Genomic DNA, 24,529 nt, shown 5'->3' on the forward strand with positions numbered 1-24,529 from the left:
CTTCTAGCCAAAGAGAATTTCCCTCAGAATATTCACCACAGTAGTGGTATCTTTAGAATTTCCATGTAAGAGGTGCTTAGGAAGAACGATCTGGTTGCAGGTTGGTGAGGGAGTGAAGTTGAGTTTGTATCACCTTTACAAAATGCTGAAAAAAAAAAACCCATCTGCATGCTCAGAGATAAGAGGTTTTTGTGTCTTCAAGGAACTTATCTGTCTTCAAGGTATTTACAATGAATTAACTTATTTAAACCCAAACTTATTCTATAAATGGATTTGAGGCCCACTCACAGTATAATCTGGTCCTGATGCATTCCTTCATGGGAATTAACAATTCATCAGGAATCTCTGTTGATTATGCTCCAGGTTTGGATTCCTCAACCCTGAAGAATCTATCTCAGAAACAGGTCAGCCATGCTGCCTTCTCTGTGCCTGCAGGGCAGATGTCGACAATGAACCACCACAGCTGTCTTTCCCACCATGTGTAGGTATGGCCTTAGAATCCTCCACACAGCCCTCCAGGTGGCTACTGAAAGCTACCCTGGAATGCCAGTCAAAACATATGTCACTCATAGTCTCTACATGTTCAAGCACTTTATACCTCTTAGAAAAGAGACAACTGCCAACAGTCTCAAAGAGTAATCTGTGGCCCCTAGCCATTCATTCTGAATTTCATCTGCAGCTTAGATGACCAGTTAGTTCTAATTGTCATTGACTTTCAAATGTCTTGTTGCACTTGCCTTCCAAATTCAGGCCTGGACCATGTGTGAGTTGAGTATTATCAGACTCAACTCCTATACAAGTAATTATCTGCTCCTATACGAGGTGTGAAGTCATGATTAGAAATCTGGGCCCTGGCATTATCCTGCTGTATTCAAATTCTGACTCCACCACTTGTGGTTGCATGACCTGGGCATGTTCCTTCGCCTAATTTGTCAATTTCCTCACTTGCCAAATGGGAATAAGATAGTACCTATTTCATAGTGTAATTGCAAAGATATGTTAACATTCAGAAAACGCTTAGAAGAGTGCCTAACATGATAAACGCTTAATACATGTGATTTTTTTTTTAATGTGTTGAACAAAAAGGATGCCTTGAAGATCAGTATTTCACATTTGGTGCACAATACATTCAGCCACAGAAATATAAAGATCTGCCATCCCTTAAAAATTCATGCTTGCCACAGTGTAGTTCAACACACATTTATGGAATGCTTGTGTAATAGATGTCTGACACTACTGTAGGCCATGGAAATACAAAAATAAATAAGAAGGCACATCTTCACCTTGAAGCAAAATCCCATCAATTATGAGTCCCCACATTTTCTCCAGGTAATGAGAAAACATTCATCAGCTTAAAAAACCTATTCCCTACTTGAATCTGAATGGATTCAAAATCACTTCTCAGCAAAGAGCTTCAGGTCTCTCCCTAAAGTTCCATCTAATATATTCATTCTGAAATAAGCAATGGTAAGGAGAAAAACTTAAGAGACCAATCTTGGTGGCAGAGAAGAGTCTACTTCTTTAATTCAAGATCAAGTTTCTCTTCGTAATGACCTTGTAGCCCTCGCTCCTCAGACTTGCTGGCTGACTGGACCCACAAGAAATACAGATACCAAATTGTGGGCTTTCATACATTAAAAGGTTTTCTCATCTTGCCTTGTATTCTTACAAATTATTGGATTTAAATAAGAAAAAATAAGACTCTTGTTTCAGCCTCTCTTATTCTAGACTTGGTGTGCCCTGGGTGTCTGACATCCTCATTCCATTCATGATTGCCATTCTTTCTAGGGGAGTCATTGCTTCAAATTATGTGTGGGTGTATGTCTGGGAGCTGAAGACATTCAACGTCCCCATCTAGTTGCAAATTTAGTTATGCATTTGGGGTTTAACTATTCAACTTTGCCAGCTTTGTGCCTCCTGCATAGGTCCAGGAGCCCCAAGCATAGACTGATGCTTACTAGTGGAGTTAGCACAGACAAGTTTGAGCCTCTCATACCTGTCTCTAAAACGAGAGTAGTAATACTACAGAGAAGAAACTGAAATGATGTTTAAACTGAAATAATGAAATAACACACTCCATAAACTGCAAATTTGCTATTCAAAAGTAAGATATTATTACCATTTCTCAACTTCTCCAAGTCTGTTTCACATTTGTAAACTACAGATAGCTCCATCTTTTTCACTGACAGCATAAGGTTTCTGTGAGGACTCTATAGGTCATGTACATATATTATTATTATGACTATTACAAATGCGAGTTATCTTCCTTAGATTTATGCCTGTACCTCCTTGGGACACTGATCATTTTTTTTTCTGTTTCTATAAAGAGGAATAATATTCTCCTTCACAAACAGTACCTTTCAGCAGTTTCTCTTTAACTCTCAAAACTTGATGATTTCTAACAAAATGATCACAGTAGCTCCAAGGCACAGAAGATTGTGACAAGACCACCTTCTTCCCTGGTGGGAAATCAACATTTCACACAGAGTGGCCAAAGTAGCACACAGGCTGGGCCAAAAAGACCACTGTGCAGGCAGATGTCCAGGCTTGGAGCAGCCACGGGCACAGAAACCCCTCTTCTAGCTCTGTGGGTAGAAATTTGTTTATGGTTATCACCTTCCACAGAGTTTCCCAGATTTGCTTTCTTTTAATTAACCCAAATCAATCTCCAATTAGCCATATGAAGTAAGGAACAAAGAGCTGTGCATTGTATCACCAGTTAAATTTCTCTTGTTCCTTTGTTTGTTCACTCTCTGTCTACCCCGCCCCCCTATTAAAATGTAAACTCCATTAAACAAGAACTCTCTCCTGTGTGGTTCAAGGGCCCGGCACAAGACCCAACATGTAATAGGCACTCAACATCTGTAACCCTATTCCATCATCTTTTTCCTTGCACCAACATTTTCCTCTTATGGCAGACTGGGCTTTAGAATTTAAACCTAGGAAGAATTTTAAGAGATTATCTAGTCCATGTACTTTTCAAATGGTTGTAGCACTGGAACTCTATTTTTAATCACACTAAAGCCTGTGTGTGTGTGTGTGTATGTGTGTGCATGTATGTGTGTGTGTGTGTGTGTGTGTGTGTGTGTGTGTGTGTGTTTTAAATGCATAAACAAGAGGTTAAGACCTTGGAGTCCAATTGCATGCCCTTCCTTCTTTTTATCCCTTTGCTGAAAGTCTTAAAAACTATCTTGAGTTTAGGCTGGGTGCGGTGGCTCATGCCTGTAATCCCAGCACTTTGGGAGGCCGAGGCGGGTGGATCACGAGGTCAGGAGTTCGAGACCAGCTTGGCAAACATGGTGAAAGCCCGTCTCTACTAAAAAAATACAAAAAATTAGCCAGGCATGGTGTGGTGGGCCCCTGTAATCCCAGCTACTCGGGAGGCTGAGGCAGTGAGCCGAGATCATGCAATTGCACTCCAGCCAGGCAACAAGAGTGAAAGTCTGTCAAAAAAAATAAATAAATAAATAAAAAACAAAACAAAAAAAACTATCTTGAGTTTAAAATCCATTTATCTGGTCATTGACTTAACAAATATTTATTGTGAATACAAAATGTGCCAGGAACCACTAGGGCTTGGGATACTTATGGTGAATAAAACTGCCCAGGTTCTTGGTCTCATAGAGCTTACATTGAACGGAATATAGGGAACAATGGGAAATGCACAAATAAACAAAGAATCAAAATAATTCAGATAGTGATAAAAATTATGAAGAAAACAAAACCTCTGTAAGGGGATAACATGATGGGAGATTTCGTGAGAGAAGGAGATCAGTCATGTGTGTCTGCTCTAGTTAGGGTAGACAGGCAGGTCTCTCCAGGAGGTGATATTTGAGCTGAATCCTGTACGACAAGAATAATGCAGCCAAGCAAAATGCTAGGGAATCCAACCCGTGTGGGTTGCTGATGGGGAAATAAAGAAGCAAAGAAGGGATGACTGGTCCTGAGGTCATCCTGTTAGTTAAAGCCTGGACCAGAATGGGGGTCTCCTGTCACTCCAGACTTATCATTGTAATATAATGGAGTTTTTCCTTAGTTTCTATAATTGGCAGGTTCTTGTCTTCTGGAGAAACTTCCTTCGAAACTGATCTTCTTTCCCATACACTTTTATTTTATTTATTTTTTGAGACAGAGTCTTGCTCTGTTACCCAGGCTGGAGTGCAATGGCACAATCTCGGCTCACGGCAACCTCTGCCTCATGGACTCAAGTGATTCCCCTGCCTCAATAGATTACAGGTACCTGCCACTATGTCCAGCACATTTATTTTTTATTTTTTAGTAGAGATGGGGTTTCACCATGTTGGCCAGGCTGGTCTTAGAACTCCTGACCTCAAATGATCTGCCTGCCTCAGCCTCCCAAAGTGCTTGGATTACAGGCATGAGCAACCGCGCCCGGCCCTTTCCCATACTCTTCAATGTATTTCTTCGATTCTTATTTATCTAACAAGGCACTCATGTAACCAACTTCTGTTCATATATATTAAAAATAATCAGGCCAGACACGATGCCTCACAGCTGTAATCCCAGCACTTTGGGAAGCCAAGGCAGGCGGATCACCTGAGGTCAGGAGTTCAAGACCAGCCTGGCCAACAAGGTGAAACTCCATCTCTACTAAAAATCCAAAAATTAGCCAGGCGTGGTGGCACACACCTGTGGTCCCAGCTACTCAGGAGGCTGAGGCAGGAGAATCACTTCAACCCGGGAGGTGGAGGTTACAGTGAGCCAAGATTGTGCCACTGCACTCCAGCCTAGGTGACAGAGTGATATTCCATCCCCCCAAAATAATAACAGTCAAAAACAAAGCGCATATGTGTGTGTGTGTGTGTGTGTGTGTGTGTGTGTGTGTGTGTATATGTGTGATGGGAGCTTAAGGTATATTTCCTAAGCAAAGGTAAGACCCCATCTATTGGGAAAGAAAGGCAACTTGACTTCCTTTATTTTAATATTTTTAAAAAGAAAAGCCATGTTGCATAACACCAAGATATTTTCACCTAAAATTCCAGAAAATCTTAACAGAAGAAATTCTAAGGTGTTTAGAGGTAACTGAAAAAAATGTCACTATCTTTATGGCTCCAACCTAACAATGAAGCTGAGTGTGTCTACTCTCAGCTTGAATGAAATAAAATGGCAACCACAACCAAATGACCTTATTCACTTTATGCTAGTTACATCTCGCTCTGTTGTTGGAAAAAAAAATGCTTGGGCTGGCCCAGAGCCTAAGATGTGATCCACAGACACCCCAAGCCACCCCCCAAGATTGTAAGAGTCATAAAGAAGTGATTGGAAGAGCTGTGCTCTAACTGAATCAAGAGATAGGGAGGGAGAGAGGGGACTGTGTTACCGTAAAAATTCTTTAGATTTAATATCGTTTGGGAAAATTTTTCTTTGTTGGTTTGCTCTTAGGAGCAGATCCCATGCATTTCTTTTTTCCAGTTCTATTAAATCCCTAAACAGAGCTGAGTTTTAAGGGCTTAGGGCTGCCCTTGGGAAATAGGTGATTACACTCTCTGCTTAGGGTTTTAGCGATAAGAAAAAAAGAGGCAGTAGATTGAATTCCCCTCCCCCAGGCCAATTTCTTGACTCTCTTTTATAGTTCCCTGTTAAAGCAAACACATATTTAAAAAATGAAGTGGTGACACATATAAAATCCCATCCATCAATCTGCACTTTTCAATTGTTGGGTATATATGAGAAATAGATAGACAAACAGATGGAGAGACGGATGTACATAGCTGAAAGACTAGTCAGTTCTTTAGTAGGAGGCTCTACAGAATATTTTCCTTTTTTTTTTTAATGTTTCATGTAATTATTTCACAAGGGGTAGTCGCTTGGGAATCTTTACCCTACAGAAATATTACAAGTGTAATTGAGAGGATCTGGGGGAAAAAAATCAGTACTCTCTCTAAAAATAAATTTAATGAATCAAACTCTACTCCTGTAAATGTGTTTCTCAAACTGGAACCCTAAGTCCCTCAGAATATGGCCAGAGATGGAGTGATTTGTTCATTACTTCTAGGAAGGGTATTCAACAATTAATACGGCTTGGACCTCCCCCTTCTGCCATGGCTGGACCTTGTCCCCCACATAACTTCAGACCCTCCTCACTGCTACAAAACATTGCCAACTTTGTCACTGCTCCTTTCAATTCTTCCTCAATAAATATATGTAAGAAGAGACTGAAATTTGAAAAACAAAATCAAAATATCAGGGAACTCCGCAAAGTGTGTCATACCAAAAGAGGCCTAAGAAGTGATACAAGCCACATACCAAGTGCCACTTACTGTTTTTCCAAGAAGCAAAGTAAATACCAGGAAGTTAAAGGACGTGACTAAATTGCCCTACTAGGTAGTATCAGAGCCAGCACTAGAACCTTCAATACCCAATCCCCTGACCAGTACTCTCATACAGTATCACTACGAATAAGTATAGTAAGTAGGTATAATACAGTATGACTATATCACTCCTTCTTTATTTATTATTTGTTGTGAAGGCTAAGATGGAAAAAATGAGGCTGTTAGGGTAATTTCCTATCAAAAAGAGTGACAGAATTTAGAAGCAGTGCTCTTAAAGATGGGAATGTGCTCACTTTTCCCCGTCTGCTATACCAGCTAACAAAGTCTTCTGTGACCTAGAAGATCGAATGCAATTACATTGCCCATATATATTTGCTATGCTGTTTGAGTCTCCCAAGGGCAGCATAACAGTACAAAGGGAGTGACATCTTTATGAGGTTAACTCTTTTCTATTTTAAGGGTAGACTACTTAAGGCAGATGTGTTCCATGGAGCGTAGCAAGAATGCTCGAAATTTGGTAGTTAGAAGGAATGACAGCATCATCCAGGAGGGAAAAAATTAATCGCTGTTTAGAGGAACCGTGATCTGAGGAAGCCTAGGAGAATGTTGATGCACATGAAGTGAATGTGAACTGACAAAGGGGGAACTTGTATGAATTATAATGCATTGAGAAGAGACAAAGAGAAAGCAGGGAAACTAATGTTTGTTAAGCTGTGCCATGTACCAAACAAAACTGTAGGCTCATTCATAAACTGTATTATCTCATTTAATCCCCACAACCTTTTGAGACAGCTACTATTATCCTGAAAGGCAGAGTTATGAGGCTCAAAGACGTTAAGTAACCAGTACAAGATAACACAGCTAATGAAACAGAGTCATTTTCCATGCTAAAATTTTCCAGCTTTGATTCCGTTAAACTTCGCTACTTACAAACCACCCCAAAAGTTAGTGGCTTAAAACAATGATGCAATATTTCTCATAATTCTGTGGATTGGCTGGGCAGTTCCTCTGCTGGTTTCACCTGGGCTCACTTGTGTGGCCACATTGAGCTGGAAGATTGGCTGGGTCCAAGACGGCCTCACTTGTGTGTGGGCAGTTGGTGCTGATTAGAGTCGGGGCACCTTGGTTCTCTGCATGTGGATGCTCATCTCCCAGTTAGCTAGACTGGCTTCCTTACGTGTTGGTCTCAGGTCAGTGTTCCAAGAGGGCTTCATAAAGGCCATCCTCAGAAGTAGCACATGTCATTTATGTCATGTTATTGGATAATGCAAGTCACGAGGCCAATCAAGATTCAAGGGGGAAAAAAGCATCCATTTTTTTGATGCCAGGAGTGGCAAAGTTCCATTACAAAGGGGCATGTGGGGTGGAAGGGATCATTGTGATCATTTAAAAAGCAATCTACCAGCCAGGCATGGTGGCTGATGCCTGGAATCCAGCACTTTGGGAGGCTGAGGTGGGCAGATCCTTTGAGCCTTGGAGTTTGAGACCAGCCTAGACAACATGGCAAAACACTGTCTCAACAAAAAAATACTAAAATTAGCCAAGGGTGGTGGTGTGCACCTGCAGTCCCAGCTACTCAGAAGGCCGAGGGTGGGAGGATCACTTGAACCCAGGAGGCAGAGGTTGCAGTAAGCAGAGATTGTGCCACTGCACTCCAGCCTGGGTGACAGAGTGAGACCCTGTTTCAAAACAATAAACAAAAAAGACAGTCCACCACAGGCTCTAAACTCCATGCTACTCTTACTACCAAAATATTAATAAAAATACCAAATTTCCCCTGTTCTTTTTACAGGTTTATTAAAAATCCTTAATCAAATGACTACTTTTTATAATCTGGAATAGATGTCAGGAAAACTTGGGCTCTAGTCCAAGATCTATTGCTATGGGTTCTTGAAGGCTTTCTCTTTTTTAAAAAAAATGAGCTTTAAGGCCAGGCGCAGTGCCTCATGCCTATAATCCCAACACTTTTTGGAGGCCAAGGTGGGTGGATCACTTGAGGTCAGGAGTTCGAGACCAGCCTGACCAACATGGTGAAACCCCCATCTCTACTAAAAATACAAAAAAAAAAAAAAAGAAAAAGGAAAAAAATTAGCTGGGCGTGGTGGTGGGCGCCTGTAATCTCAGCTACTTAGGAGGCTGAGGCAGGGGAATCACGTGAACCCAGGAGGCGGAGGATGCAGTGAGCCAAGATTGCACTGCTGCACTACAGCATGGGCGAAAGAGTGAGACTCCATCTCAAAAAAAAAAAAAAAAAAAAAAAAAAAAAGCTTTAATTTCTTCATTTACGAAAAGAGGATTTGGTCTGTCTTCTCTCTAAGGGCTCATACAACTCTATAAATTGCAGAATAGTGTCCTATTTTTAGACTAATATGAACTGGCCCTCTAGAGGGATGGGCAGGATAGAGATGAGAGAAGGCTAGAAATGAGATGGCTTCTGTTTTGCAACTCACTCTCTTTCATTGCTGTGGGTGCAGAATTTGGGAGGCAGTGAGCAATCAGAACTCCTTCCCATGTGTGGTTGTAATCTTACATGATCTGGGTGCTACTCTGTTTTCATTTATTATATGCTAAAGTAGCATGGGTCCTCCAGCATTGTACCAAGGATTAAAGTACAAGTCATCACTTTAAGGGCTTCTAGACCCGGTTAGACAAAACAATTCCCATGCAACACGCACTCACACTAGCTAAGCAGATCGGAGAGGTGAAAGGGCTCCTGAGCCAGTGTCTTCCTGAGGGAAATGCTTAGCTGGGAGCTCTCTCAGAAAGATATTGTTGCCTAGTCTATGGAAGATCAGGTTCCCAAGGAGAAAACTAATGTTTAATTTAGCACAAAGACAGCTCAGAGTCACTCTCTGGGGGACTGAGCTTGCAAACAAATCCACATGCAAAGAATCTAAGGGAGAAAAGGAAGCTCTCTTTGGTGCAATGGCTCTAGGACTTGGGCCCAAATTTTACTAAACGATTGCCTCTGTCTGTTGTTTCTGTCAGGATAGCTCCTCTTTCCTGTTTACTCTCATCTCTGCACTTTGCACTTTAACACTTCTGCGAAACAACCAAATGGGATAATACACTAGCACATACTTTGTGCTGTCTGAAATTAAGTAGCGCGGTGTGGCAATCAAATGCGCAAGCCTTAGCCGGTTTAGCAAGTATCAGAAACTTAGGTGAACAGAAACATCAACAACAACAAAAAATCCTCATTTCTCAGCTGCTTAGCCGGAGAATGTTTTTATTTTTACATAATTTAGACTCCAGAGACCTCCAGAAATGAGCATTTTACACATAAGTAAGACACAGTACAGTACATATTGTATTCATTTAAGCTACTTCTTTGCACCCTGGTTATCAGGACTCTAAGAGATTATACTGTGTATCCAACAGATTCCTGGTAAGTTATTAGAGGTTGTAGCCGACTTTTGCCTTAACTGAATTTTCTTAGAAGCAGACACGTAATTAACTTTCTACTGAAATCTATGAGAGCTACCTGAAAAGAACTCTGTTGTACAATGAGGCATTTAAGGTGTTGGGCTTCATGTGGGTGACAGTTATTAGAGGGCTGGATAAGAATCACAAATATAACTCAGCCACATTTCTGACAAAAGAGAAATTTTAAAGCAAAAATGTTAATGATTCCATGTTAATGTATGAATCTGCCAGAATGACTCAGGAAGCAAGAACACTGTTAGAAACAAAACAACCCAACTATGTTTGACACTACATTTCCTAAGCATTATTATCCTCAAGAAAGGGGAGGAATCTAAGGTTAAATCATGGGGAGTAAGCAGAAAAAAAAAAAAGATGAAAATTTTTGACTACATGCTTTGCTCTGAGTTTGGACAATAAATCCATCCTTGCCCAAATATAATCTACTAAAGAACAGAGACTATTTGTTTTCTAATCCTGTCACTTCATAGAAACATCATGCTTTCAATTAAGAATTGTCATCAATAAAACTTGCTTTGAACCCTTGGCAACATCTTCCTCATGTTTTTTATGGAAAACCGCTCTTGAGGAGGTACTGAGTAAAGAGATTCTGAGGTGAGAGCCACATCAAGGCATGGAAATTTCAACATGCTCCTGCTTAGGGTTGGAAAGAGGGCAAATCTGTGTTGCCTATTCATCTGCAGATGCAGTAAGTTAGCAACTTTAGCCAGGGATCTGGCTTTCAAAAGCATAAATTTAAATCTCCACAGTAGGGAGCATCTAACCTTTTGTGCCTCTAGGACCAAATTCACTTAAGAATTGTTCATTAATTTCAATTAATAATTCAATTAAATTGGTAAGTTTGTCTATTCGGTTCCAGTGATTCAAAACTCCCAATAGATGGTTGAAATTTCTCATTTACCTACTAAGCCCACACTCCACACTTGCTGGGTAACTGAATGGAAACCCAGACTGAATTCTAGAAGTAAGGAGTCAAGTGGACATTCACTCTATTCAACTTCTAGATTAGGAGTCCTAGAATCCTAGGATTGGAAGAGGTAGTACTTGGTCCCATTCTCAAGAAGGACACTATTTAACATTCTAGGGAGATGTAAATCTATCCCAGGTGATGTCTCCATATTCAGCTATTGAGGGAACTGATAATATGATACTCTTCACTAACCATGTTAAGTAAACATTAAAGAGAAAAACCATGCTCTTCCTCTAAATGTCTGATGCATTACTGGAAGCAGAATTCTGGGCTGAGAAACCTATGAATCTGATTCAGGTATGTTACTTCACACACTAATAATAACAGCTAAAATTTATTGAGCCTTTACGAGGTGCTAGGCAATTGCTAAATTTAATCAACAGCTCTAAGATGTTAGTTCTATTACTATCACTCCATTTCACAGTCGAGAAAACTGAGACAAGGGAATTTAATTGACCTATCCAAGAAAACACAACTAAGTGTTAGAGGGCTGATGTGAAATCTGGTCGTCTCACCTCAGAGTTAAGAGTTAAGATCTCAGGCTCTTAACTGCTATGCTTCTTTGCCTCCTTACACAAGCCAACTGTAACAGTTCTATTTCTAACCCCACTCACCTCCCTTCTACACTGTAAATTCAAAGAGGGCAAAGCCTATACTGAAGTGTCCATCAATGTATTCTTGGCACAGTTCATGGCACAGAAGAGCTGTACAAAGATTATTTACTGAATTAATGAATATTTTCCCAAACTCTAAAAAGGACCCAGGCATACAATCTTGACGTAAGAGTTTAAAACCTTTGCTAAAACATTAAGACCTTTGGAGAGCTGTAGCATGTGTCAGTATTGCCATTTGCCCATTTTCATATCCATTCCTTCAGTAATTTGGCTATGGTAGGGTCCAGCTTTCTAGTTGTCCTCAACCTGTGGAGAATATGTGAACTTCTCTCTTCATGTCCCTATAGGGAAGTGGAATAGCTTTTGCTCTTTTACCTCTGTTTCTCACAAATGTGTAGGCCAAGGTTGAAGCTGGTCAATAGCCCACTCACTACCATCAGCATCCAAGCATCATGCCATGAATGAGGGAGGAAGGAGATGTTGGCTTTTCTCCTTTGCCATCTTTCCTTAGGGTCCCTTACCTTTGCCTTGTAAACAAGAACTAAATGGGGGAAACTGGTATCCAACTGGACCTTAAGGCAAGTAAAAAATTTGTAACACATCTGTATTACAAGCAAGGAAATAAGTACATCTCAAAGACCATCTATAATAATGCTTTTCTCATGAATTTTTGTTCATGATTTTTTTAATAATGAGAATACCTTTTCCACATTAGTATACAGGCAAACTCATTTGTTGGGAAGACTGATTTACACATCAAGAGAGTATAAACACTTTCACCACCAGGGCAATTCTTGTTTGCACCGGAAGGCCCTGTGAACCTAAGAAGCGAGGTATAGCTTGGTCTGCTTCTTTTACTTCCTCTTCTGCGTCTAGCTAGTGTGCTTTAAAACTATCTCCTTTTAGTGTCAAAGGGCATGTCATGCAGTATATAACTCACCATGAATGGGAGAAGTGTGTAAATAGCAAGGCATTAAGCAGCTCAAGGGACTTGAAGATGGGTAGTACAGAGCACTTAGGCAATGCGCTGTGAGAAGAGGCTGCTGGAGGGGAAATGTAATACTTGTCTTCAAGTATATGAAGGATTATTATTGCATCATAGCTGCTGATTCCTCGGAGCCGTCCTTGCTCTACCATTTTCCAGGGCTTCTGATTTGCTCTTACCGGACCTCCAGGCCCTCCAGGATGTGGATCAATCTCATTTGTCCCCTTCAGTACTCGTGTCCAACCACACTCAGTCAAGCACTGCTCTCTGTTCCCCAAACACTTAACTTACATGCCTGCACTCAGTGACCCCAATCCCAAATGTTCATATTTTCTCCCTCTTCTCAGGCCCTGCTGGTGACGCATGTTCTCATATAGCTATCCCTGGCCTATATTTGAATCTCTCTACTACCAACTACTAGCGGTACTCATGTTTTGAGCACCTACTATGTATCAGGCACTATACTGACTGTTTTGCTAAATAACTTTAGCTTTATTTTGCAGATGAAAATACTGATGCCAAGAAAATAACAAAATTATTTTCTCATATTCATACAGCTAGTAGGTATAATATAGGGACCTGAACATGGGTCTAACTATAAAATCTATGCATTAAATTATTCAATTTACTCTAAGCTTCAGTTTCCTTATATGTAAAACGGGACAAATGTTGATTACTCACCTGTTTTTTGTAGGCCTTACATAAAATATGTAATTTAAAAGCCTTGTACATTCTAGGACTCAGTAAATATTTGTTCCTCTCTTCCTCTGATTTTTCTATATCAGTTTTGGTCCATTCTACCTGGTTAGTACTTTTCCTGTTACTTTATTGAAGTGGTCTTGCATTCCATGAGGCTGTAAGTAAGCAGGGACTATGTCTTTAGCTGTATTTCTCCTTATTCTCCCAGGAAGCCTGCTGGAGTCTGATGGAAATTAGCATGAAAATGCAAAAGAAAAAATTTAGAATTGTTTTCACTAAACATTGCCCTGCCTGTGAACATAAACATATATAAGGGTCTGGATTAAAGAACAAGAAAGCAGTAGAATCCATTCAGAAAGGCCTAGCTGCCATGGATAGCAGAACTGGATGACTGTTTTCAGATTCCCTTTCAGGCTTTCTTAGATTAAATAACAGTGCTAAACACAAACACAAACAACAACAACAAAAAAACAAAAACAGCTAATTATGGCCACTCTTTTAGTCATATTTAAATTGCTATGTCTAACAACATCTGAAAGCCCATATTTAAACATATTGGTATTTTAAAATGTTTACAATACAGAAGCCATAAGTGATTAAACATTAAGATTTGGAAACATTTGATGAACATCACCTACCAATATTATTTCAAAGAAAGCAGATGCCTTCTATAAACAAACATTGTCCTAAACAAGCAAGATATCTTGGTTTACATAATAACATCAGATTGATGTCAAAGAAAGGTTTTTATCAATTTTTTGTAAAGTATTATACTAACTCCTCTCTCCACTTGAACCCTTTTGCCTTTGTGAGATCTTATAATTATATTTACTTGAAATAAATGGTAGGAAGGTCCTAGATAGATAAGAATTCTCCTTTTTTTTTTACTTTGTTCTAGAAAATAGAACGAAAATAGGTCAGTTTTTAAGGAAATGATGGCTGCATATATAAATAATGTAAACACTCCTATCACTGTCCTAGGAGGACATTTATCATGTAGACAGCCATAGATACCCAGATCTGGCCTCCCACTTACAGCTCTCAACTTTTTAATTGTCAATTGGAAACTTGATTATTATCAGTTAAAAATAACCAGGGTACTCTGGCAATGATTTAACTTGTTTGACTTTCTTAAGCTAACAATTAACATTTTAGACAATTGTTGACAAAATATTTAACTTTCCCATGCATTTGTGTAAACAACTTTTCTAATATTCCTTAGATGTTCTGGGGGACACACCTTTCCAAAGCTTCCCAGGTCCGTGCAGAGGCCTGTAAAGTAGACGCATTCAAAGACTCCAAAGACTTTCATAGCATTGCACTAGGATTTCCTGGGACCTTCAGGAACACTTAAGTATACGGATATGTCAGTCTTATCTTGACAGCACTAAATTTGAAATGCCAATCCCTCTATTTACAATAAGAGCTATTTCATCATTTAAAACCAACAACTGAAAGCTGAGTATACATTTAACTCCTAGAAGAACTAGTACTATCATTCATTGTTTAGAAGTTTATTACTACTAACACTAGTATTGCATTTTGGCAGTGCTTAATTTTTTCTAAAGCTTGTTCAGAAAAACACGCTCGTTTGCTTCTCTCAACAAGCTGGGGCAGCATGATTGTCCTCTCTGTTCCACAGATGACTGCTAAGTGACTTGTCCTAGGTAACACAGATGGTGATCCAGCAGGCACAAAACCAAGGGATGTAGGCTCCTTGTCTGATCTATTTTCTTTCCTCCACATAACATTAGAGAAAAGATAATCTCTGAAGCCAGAGATGACATGGAACCACTTATCTAGTGATCCTAGCAACACAATCTATGCCACAGAAAAAGAGCTTGTCTCAGGCAAAAGGGAAAGATTAATAATGTACCACAGAAGCTCTAAATCTTACTGTTCCATGGACCAGCAATTATTCAGTTTCACAGTTCATTCAAAGATTCAAACATACTTCACCAGAAAATGAGTTAGTGCCTAAAGTCTGCTCCAAGTGGTTAGAAATGCAGATCTGCTCAAAGCCCTATAATCCGGGCCCTCTGAAAGGCCCTGTTCCTGCAGTCTCTGCAGCAGTGGGGCTTCCCCTGAACTTGTACTTGAGCTAAATGAAGAAACTGGCTGAGTAAGGGCTGTAGAATTAGGCTCTCAATGTGGACAGAATTAGAACTGGCTTGGAGGTTATTCTTGCATTGTTCTTGAAACTTAAGGCTATTGAAAGGACTCAGACATTATATATTCCTTGCTGTATAATACCCATGAAAGTCAACATTACCCCACCAAACAGAAGTTGTCCTTTCACCTTCATTCAACAAATATTACCCACTGTCTTCAAGGCATTGTACTAGAAGGTATGCAGGATACAAAGCTTTCATCTGAGGACACAGCACATATTTGATTTTAGATGATCAATATTTTCTCCCTTTCTCCAAAGGACATTTATGGCCACTTATGGCATACGAATTAACTATTAAAGTTATACATTCAACACACCCAAGTCACATAAATCTGGTTATGGACACAGTAGCAATAAAATTAAGAAAAAATTCTGACACTCACCCTGAACAAAGGCCCTTTTAAAATTAATAGCATATCTGAAAAATAAGAGGAGCCCGAGTAAAGTGAGACCTGCCAGTGTAATGGGCTTGGTGAATCACTTCCAAATGCCCAGGCCTCCCTTTGGACACAATGTTATCAGGTTAATACAGCACTTGCATCACCATCTCTGAGTACCGTGCTGAGTAACAACAGGCCAAATTTAGCAGCTAAAATGGAGAGGGAATTTCCAACAACCCGTGCAATGCCACATATTTTCAATGAAAAGCAACTACTAGAAATACACTATCCCTTACCCTCCTAACTTAAACTGTGCCTCTCTGCATCATCACTACACCTGGAGAGGGAGCTCCTCTAAGGGAATGTCTCAGGAGACAGCTGGTGGTTAGAAGAGAGAAAGATTCCCTCTTAGGCCAGGGGTAGCACAGCAGCCAGCTCTGGCTTCTGTAGCAGTAAGCTTTCAGTCAGGAAGGGCCAGACACTGCTCCCTCACTTCCCTCCCAGCATGGGTATTGCTACTGTAAAGTTACAACGACCACTAAAGTTGGTTTCATTTCCCATCATGAAACACCCTAGAAAAAAAAGGCTGTCTCAGCTTACTTCCAAGTTGGACAAAAGCAGAAGCTCAAAGAACAAGGCCAGAGGCAAACATGCCACCTTTTCTTCACAGGCTGGGCTGTGAAGGCCACAAGGGAAGCCCACTCTGGCTCTTCACGGCCCTGCTCCGGCCTTGGCACCCCGGGCAGAGATCAGTCTTCTCCACTCAGGGTTGGGCCGGGTGCCTCACTCGTGGTTCCATCCCCAGAAACACTTACCAGGAGACTGTGAAGCACACAAAGCCGCATTATTGGGAGACTTGCAGACAGATTATAAATTTACTGGGGACAATCAAGGCATTTAGATACTTTTGGCTGCAGATGCTGGTGACACACACATACATACAAACCTCATTCTTCTCTCCATTTGAGCGACTCTTTACCCCCCTCCTTTACCCTAACCTCTCTTTTTTCACAAAACAACCTCCCACTGCTTTCCTAGGGAATTCCAGGGAGAAGCGGGAATAGAGCAGGTGGTAGAAAAAGGATATTAGGCTTCGAAGCTCTAATACAACCCCACAAGCTAGTGCTATTCAAGGGTGAAACTGTAAACCCTGTGCAGTTTGACTGTTGGTAGTTATTTTTCATCTGAAGCTGGCCTCAAGGAGTCCCATTTCTAGGTAGCCCAAGTAAATGTGCTTATGGTTGGGGAGAAAAGCACCATCCTACTCCCCAGAGATTCCCAGGGTCTTCATCACCATGGACCCAGGCTAGGGATCAAGGGAAGCCAGAAAGAGCCATCCTGAGCGTCTGGCCAGAGGATGTCCTCTCCCGAGAGCTCAATATCAAGCTCCTTTGGAGGAGCAGTTAGACACAATAGCACCATCTCCTTTGGGCTTTTTGAGTGCTTTGGGGCTTGCATGGCCATTTCCTGTTGCTTTTGCTAGGGCTAACCTGGGTAAACTGGAGCGGACATAGAATCCAGAAGTCCCATGGAGCTCCAAAAGGGAGGAAGCCTGCAGGGCCACAGGGCAGGGTTCCACCTTCCACCAGAGGCCACTGGCCCAGCAGCTTTGGGGGGAAGCCTGCAAACAACAGACAGTCACCTGACCAGGACTGGCACTGAGAATCAATGATCCAAGGGATACTCCTCTGGGATGGTGTGTGTCTGCACCTCTGGGGAAGAACTTCCAGCCAGAAACTTAATCAGAACTTTTGGGTTTGATATCCTGTCACCAGGAGTGGCTGAAGACAAGGTATTTTCTAGGATGATGATCTGTGTAAATAGCTGCTTCGTGCCTGTCCACTTAACGAATGCTCTAAGTGAGCATTACTGGATTGGACTGGAGTGCTTGGGAAAAGAATCGAGATGTGGCTCAGGAGTGAGAGAGTCTAGAGGGAATCAGAGAGTAGGCCTCTTAAGAAATAGTGCCTCTCTAGTCTCTCTTTGGGATATTTTCCCCAAATTTTGTTTTTGACTGAGGGGACATTCAGGGAATTTGCTCTTTGTTACAGCTTACCATTTATGTTCTCTTAAGGGAAGAAGAAGGAGGTCACTTCAAAAGGGAGAGGGGAAATGGGGCAAGGAGAAAAAGGCTTTAATAAAGGCCAGCTGGGCTGATAAATGCTTTGGGGCTGAAAAATGGCTTGGGGGCCTAATCAGAGGGGGCTGGCCAAAGCTGGAGGATCCATGAGATAGAACCTTCCTCAGTGGCTCAGATCTTGCCAGCTGGTAGTCTCTTCTTTTACAAGATGTGGACCCCAGAGAGCCTCTGGAAAACTCAGGCTTCTTATCAGTTAAGGAATATCCTATAAGCGAAGGAAAACCCAGGAGTGAGCACCCACAGAACATGATGAGTAGGCGCATGAAACCACCCGAACAACACACTCAATGGCCTTTGAGGTAGTCAGGTGACATCTTGGCCTTTTTCACTGCCATCCACTCTACCTTAGGCCAAAGCAACCTCTACCCTCACAAAAGGCCACAGGACCACAGCCAGAACCATGAGAAAGCCAGGTGCTTACCGCAATCAGGGCTGAGTTCCTCTGGTCCCCTGGGGTTGAAGCGGGTGGCTGCTGCTCTCCGTTTATCCCACCACTGCCACCATTATTGCTACTGTTCAGCAGGTGCTGCTGGTGGTGATGGTGATAGTCTGGTGGGGGCAGTGGGGCTGCTGTTGCTGCTGCTTGGGAGGCCGCAGGAGGGGCAGCAGGGGGCGGTGGAGGGGCTGTAGTGGTGGCAGCAGTGGCGGTGGCCTTGGTGTGTTTGCCAGCCTTCCTTGCCCCCTGGCCATGCTGTACAAGGCTCAGGAGCTGCAAGGTGCTTTCTCTTTCCCGGTCTGAGCTCTCGGCCCTACCTCGTTCATAGCGTCCTTCACAGCTCAGGTGGTGTTGGCGGCAGACAGCGATCCGAGCCCGGAGGCGCTCCACGATAGCACTGTGCACTCTCGGGGTGACTGAGCCCCCTCCAAGGAGCCCCGCCCCAGAGGCCCCCCCTAGCCCTCCTGCGGGGGCCTGCGGGGGCGCTGTGTCCCCCATCTTACTGGACACAATGATTGCTGCCTCTGGGATGGTGAGGTGGAAAGAGGTTACTGCTGGCTATTGCAGGCAAGTCTGTTTTTGACAATGTGAGCTCAGTGTTCAGGGCCACATGAATAGAGGTCTTCAGAGGTTGTGGGGGAGCCGTGGAGAAGGTGTGGGGGAGGGGAGTTAGTAAAAAGAGGGTGGGGAGAAAGAATAGAAACCAACTGGGGGGAGGATAAGTTGGAAACAAACCCTGATTAACTTACTCTAATTGCATTTGACAGCTCTGGAGAAGTTGGACAGAGTTGGTGGATTTTTCCCCCCACCAAGCTGACAAGAGCCACTAGGTACTTTGTAAACACACGATCTAGGGGTTAGATCAAGAATTCAGGGATTGTCCAGCAAGAGACAGAAACACACAGCAAAAGGTATTGAGAGAGGTATTAATAGAGAGGACTCCCCCTCACCTAGTTGTTTCCGACAATTCTTTATGGGGATGTTTCTGCAGAGAAACACATTTCTACCATGTCTATGTAACCAGCAGCCTTGACTTTTCCTCAGGTTAAATAAAAAACCAAAACAAAACAAAACAGTGCTGTTTCAGAAGATGTTTAAGTCACTGTTCAAAATGTGCAAAAATCAAGGGAGACTGTCTTTTGGCTTTTAATTTTTCCTCCCTTTCCTTTCGCTCCGGTGTTTTCTCCTCTTTGGGGTACTGTAGGATGTTGTCTTCTCCCAAAAGAGGGAGACAGCTTTTCAACTGTTAACAATGTCAGTAATTGGACTTTTGGACCATGCTTTTTTCTTCAGCTAATCCAATCACCGGTAAAATCCTCACTCCCTCTAAGGTTTCCTAGCCTTAAATGAAAAGCAATCTTAAGTCGCTAGCCACTGAGAGAGATCCTTCAACACATTTTTTTCTTTCCCGCTTACGTTTCTATTCCTCACCCCCGGCTCTATTCTAATACAGTATCAAGAGAGACAAACTCTTCCGAGAGTAATTTACAAACGATGGTCAAACTTACAAACTTCCAGCAAATTGCACCGAGTCATGTCCAGCCACTTTTCTGTCCACTTTTGTACATTCCATCCCCGGCCAGTGGATCTGAGGGTCTGGACTCGCAATAAGCAATGTGGTTCTATCTCCTGTGTTTGCTCCGCTTTATAGATGGAAAAAAAAAAGTAGCTTGTATTTTCCTTTCTCTTTCTCGTCTGTTGTTAGCCGCTTTGCTGACACTGGCTCCCGCCCGGAGTCACGGCGATACACAGGCTTTCATTGTGCTCCGATAGGAGAGGGAGAGAAAGAGAGAGAGTGAGACAGAGAGGGAGAAAGAGAGAGCCAGCAAGCTGCAGATGGGGGTGGGGGGGCGGGGAGAGGGCGGGAGAGCTCGTTCGAGGCTCCCTGGTGGAAGGCTGGTGCCACTGCGCGAGTGAGTAATCGCAGTCAGGCACCGGGGAAAGGGGAACGCAGAGGGCCTCCCAGTGGCTGAAGAGGTAAATCCCAAGCCCTGCGCATCTCAGCTGCCCTGGCTCAGCTCAGCCTCAGACTCGGTTAAGCGGGGAAGGCTGGGGAAATTCCCCAACCTCTACACAACCATTTCACCAGCTCTAAATGTTTAAGAAATTCCGGGCCAGGAATGTGTTTTCCCTTTCAGCCCTACATTACGCCCCGCTGAGGATATCATTTTCATTTTTCAGTATATTGTAAATGACACCACTGAGCAACCTAGCACGAGCTGTGTGAGCACCGAGGAAATGTTCATTAATAGAATAAGGAAGATATGAATGTGTGTGTTGAGGGCGGAAGGGGTTGCGGGTGGAGAGGAGAGGTAATCACATTGTTAGCTCCTAAAGGGCAGGCAGGTGTAGCGTTTGTCTACCTGCCTGCCCATTTGTGTGTCTCTGGATAAGTGAGTCTGGGTGATCACAGGCAAATTAGTTGGGATAAATAAAATATTTTATGAGAATGATACAATTATCGATACCAGTTCTAGAAAAAAAGGCTTTTATTTGGCAATGCATGATTGCCTATGAAAAACCAAATATAAGACCTGAGGTAGCCTTAGCTACCTGGTGCACATATACAATGAGGAAAGTCATTGTGTAGCAGCTGAATTTCAAAAAAAAAAAATTTTTTTTTTTTAATGGAGTCTTGTTATGTTGCCCAGGCTGGAGTTGAACTCCTGGGCTCAAGTGATCCTCCCACTTGAGCCTCCTGAGTAGCTGGAACTACAGGTACTCACCACTACTGCACCTGGCTCTGAGTTTCAAGAAGTTTAATAATAGAAACCAAATAGATCTCACACAGATCATCGTCCCCTCATTTTCAAGTGATCCAACCTTTAAAATATCCAATCTTGGCCAGGCACGATGGCTTACGCCTGTAATCCCAGCACTTTGGGAGGCCAAGGCAGGCATATTACCTGAGTTCAACAGTTCAAGACCAGCCTGGCCAACATGGTGAAACCCCAGCTCTACTAAAACTACAAAAATTAGCTGGGCGTGGTGTCATATGCCTGTAATCCCAGCTACTCAGGAGGCTGAGACAGGAGAATTGCTGGAACCCAGGAGGCGGAGGTTGCAGTGAGCTAAGATCACGCCACTGCGCTCCAACCTGGGCAACAGGGCGAGTCTCTGTCTCCAAAAAAAAAAAAAAAAAAAAAAAAAAATCTTATTGCGGATTCTGCTTGTTATTTTCAATTACGAAGAATTAAATTAAGGTGAGCACAATACTGCAACAGTCAGGACCAAAAATATTCTCGGTATCCTAATTTGGAAGTCATTTGGATTTGAGGTCTCAATATACCTTCAGTAATCTAAACAAACTCTGGCATTTCATGAATATAGTCGTTTCAAACTGAGCTATGGATAGAAATAGGCAAAATCAAGGCAAACATCTCAATACTGGATTTATTTGCAATTTAGTTCCCTATAGGCTAGCCTACTTTAGTCCATTTTATTTTCACCAATCCTGTTAGCTTGGAAATGGGGACAAATACACTCAGATTTTTTGTTTGTTTTATAATTTGTTTTATTTCTTTTTTTAAATTTTATTATTATTATACTTTAAGTTTTAGGGTACATGGGCACAACGTGCAGGTTTGTTACATATGTATACATGTGCCACATTGGTGTGCTGCACCCATTAACTCGTTATTTAGCATTAGGCATATCTCCTAATGCTATCTCTCCCCCCTCACCCCACCCCACAATAGTCCCCGATGTGTGATGTTCCCCTTCCTGTGTCCATGTGTTCTCATTGTTCAATTCCCACCTATGAGTGAGAACATGTGGTGTTTGGTTTTTTGTCCTTGTGATAGTTTGCTGAGAGTGATGGTTTCCAGCTTCATCCATGTCCCAACAAAGGACATGAACTCATCCTTTTTTATGGCTGCATAGTATTCCATGGTGTATATTTGCCACATTTTCTTAATCCAGTCTATCATTGTTGGACATTTGTGTTGGTTCCAAGTCTTTGCTATTGTGAATAGTGCCGCAATAAACATACGTGTGCATGTGTCTTTATAGAAGCATGATTTATAATCCTTTGGGTATACACCCAGTAATGGGATGGCTGGGTCAAATGGTATTTCTAGTTCTAGATCCCTGAGGAATCACCACACTGACTTCCACAATGGTTGAACTAGTTTACAGTCCCACCAACAGTGTAAAATTGTTCCTATTTGTCCACATCCTCTCTAGCACCTGTTGTTTCCTGACTTTTTAATGATTGCCATTCTAACTGGTATGAGATGGTATCTCATTGTGGTTTTGATTTGCATTTCTCTGATGGTCAATGATGATGAGCATGTTTTCATGTGTTTTTTGGCTGCATAAATGTCTTCTTTTGAGAAGTGTCTGTTCATATCCTTCGCCCACTTTTTGATGGGGTTGTTTGTTTTTTTCTTGTAAATTTGTTTGAGTTCATTTAGATTCTGGATATTAGCCCCTTGTCAGATGAGTAGGTTGCAAAAATTTTCTCCCATTCTGTAGGTTGCCTGTTCACTCTGATGGTAGTTTATTTTGCTGTGCAGAAGCTCTTTAGTTTAATTAGATCCCATTTGTCAATTTTGGCTTTTGTTGCCATTGCTTTTGGTGTTTTAGACATGAAGTCCTTGCCCATGCCTATGTCCTGAATGGTATTGCCTACGTTTTCTTCTAGGGTTTTTATGGTTTTAGGTCTAACATGTAAATCTTTAATCCATCTTGAATTAATTTTTGTATAAGGTGTAAGGAAGGGATCCAGTTTCAGTTTTCTACATATGGCTAGCCAGTTTTCCCAGCACCATTTATTAAATAGGGAATCCTTTCCCCATTGCTTGTTTTTCTCAGGTTTGTCAAAGATCAGACAGTTGTAGATATGCAGCATTATTTCTGAGGGCTCTGTTCTTTTCCATTGGTCTATATCTCTGTTTTGGTACCAGTACCATACTGTTTTGGTTACTGCAGCCTTGTAGTATAGTTTGAAGTCAGGTAGTGTGATGCCTCCAGTTTTGCTCTTTTGGCTTAGGATTGACTTGGCGATGCGGGCTCTTTTTTGGTTCCATATAAACTTTAAAGTAGTTTTTTCCAATTCTGTGATGAAAGTCATTGGTAGCTTGATGGGGATGGCATTGAATCTATAAATTACCTTGGGCAGTATGGCCATTTTCACAATATTGATTCTTCCTATCCATGAGCATGGAATATTCTTCCATTTGTTTATGTCCTCTTTTATTTCATTGAGCTGTGTTTGTAGTTCTCCTTGAAGAGGTCCTTCACATCCCTTGTAAGTTGGATTCCTAGGTATTTTATTGTCTTTGAAGCAACTGTGAATGGGCGTTCACTCATGATTTGGCTCTCTGTCTGTTATTGGTGGATAAGAATGCTTGTGATTTTTGCACATTGATTTTTGTATCCTGACACTTTGCTGAAGTTGCTTATCAGCTTAAGGAGATTTTGGGCTGAGACAATGGGGTTTTCTAGATATACAATCATGTCATCTGCAAACAGGGACAATTTGACTTCCTCTTTTCCTAATTGAATGCCCTTTATTTCCTTCTCCTGCCTGATTGCCCTGGCCAGAACTTCCAACACTATGTTCAATAGGAGTGTTGAGAGAGGGCATCCCTGTCTTGTGCCAGTTTTCAAAGGGAATGCTTCCAGTTTTTGTCCATTCAGTATGATATTGGCTGTGGGTATGTCATAGATAGCTCTTATTATTTTGAGATACGTTCCATCAATACCTAATTTATTGAGAGTTTTTAGCATGAAGCGTTGTTGAATTTTGTCAAAGGCCTTTTCTGCAGCTATTGACATAATCATGTGGTTTTTGACTTTGGTTCTGTTTATGTGCTGGATTGCGTTTATTGATTTGCGTATGTTGAACCAGGCTTGCATCCCAGGGATGAAGCCTACTTGATCATGGTGGATAAGCTTTTGGATGTGCTGCTGGATTCGGTTTGCCAGTATTTTATTGAGGATTTTTGCATCAATGTTCATCAAGGATATTGGTCTAAAATTCTCTTTTTTGGTTGTGTCTCTGCCAGGCTTTGGTATCAGGATGATGCTGGCCTCATAAAATGAGTTAGGGAGGATTTCCTCTTTTTCTGTTGATTGGAATAGTTTCAGAAGGAATGGTACCAGCTCCTCCTTGTACTTCAGGTAGAATTCGGCTGTGAATCCATCTGGTCCTGGACTTTTTTCGTTGGTAAGCTATTAATTATTGCCTCAATTTTTTTTTTTTAAAGATCTAGTCTTGCTCTGTCACCCAGGCAGGAGTGCAGTGGCGCGATCTCAGCTCACTGCAACCTCCACCTCCCAGGGTCAAGTGATTCTCCTGCCTCACCATCCTGAATAGCTGGTATTACAGGCGCGCGCCACCACGCTCGGCTAATTTTTTGTAGTTTTAGTAGAGACAGGGTTTCACTGTG

At 41.8% G+C, this 24,529-nt stretch overlaps 1 protein-coding gene across 1 annotated transcript in view; it reads right to left on the bottom strand.

The window, feature by feature from the left end:
* The window catches only part of MAML2 (mastermind like transcriptional coactivator 2), a 372,973-nt gene extending 352,924 nt beyond the window's left edge, over positions 1 to 20,049 (bottom strand). Inside the window, exon 1 of the mRNA XM_054437468.2 lies at positions 18,120 to 20,049. Within this exon, the coding sequence (XP_054293443.1) occupies positions 18,120 to 18,632 (513 nt within the window). The 5' untranslated portion in view covers positions 18,633 to 20,049. The remainder of the gene's footprint in view (positions 1 to 18,119) is intronic.
* Positions 20,050 to 24,529: the final 4,480 nt, after the last annotated feature.

This window comes from Pongo pygmaeus, chromosome 9 (genome assembly GCF_028885625.2).
Source record: "Pongo pygmaeus isolate AG05252 chromosome 9, NHGRI_mPonPyg2-v2.0_pri, whole genome shotgun sequence".
Lineage (NCBI taxonomy): Eukaryota > Metazoa > Chordata > Mammalia > Primates > Hominidae > Pongo > Pongo pygmaeus.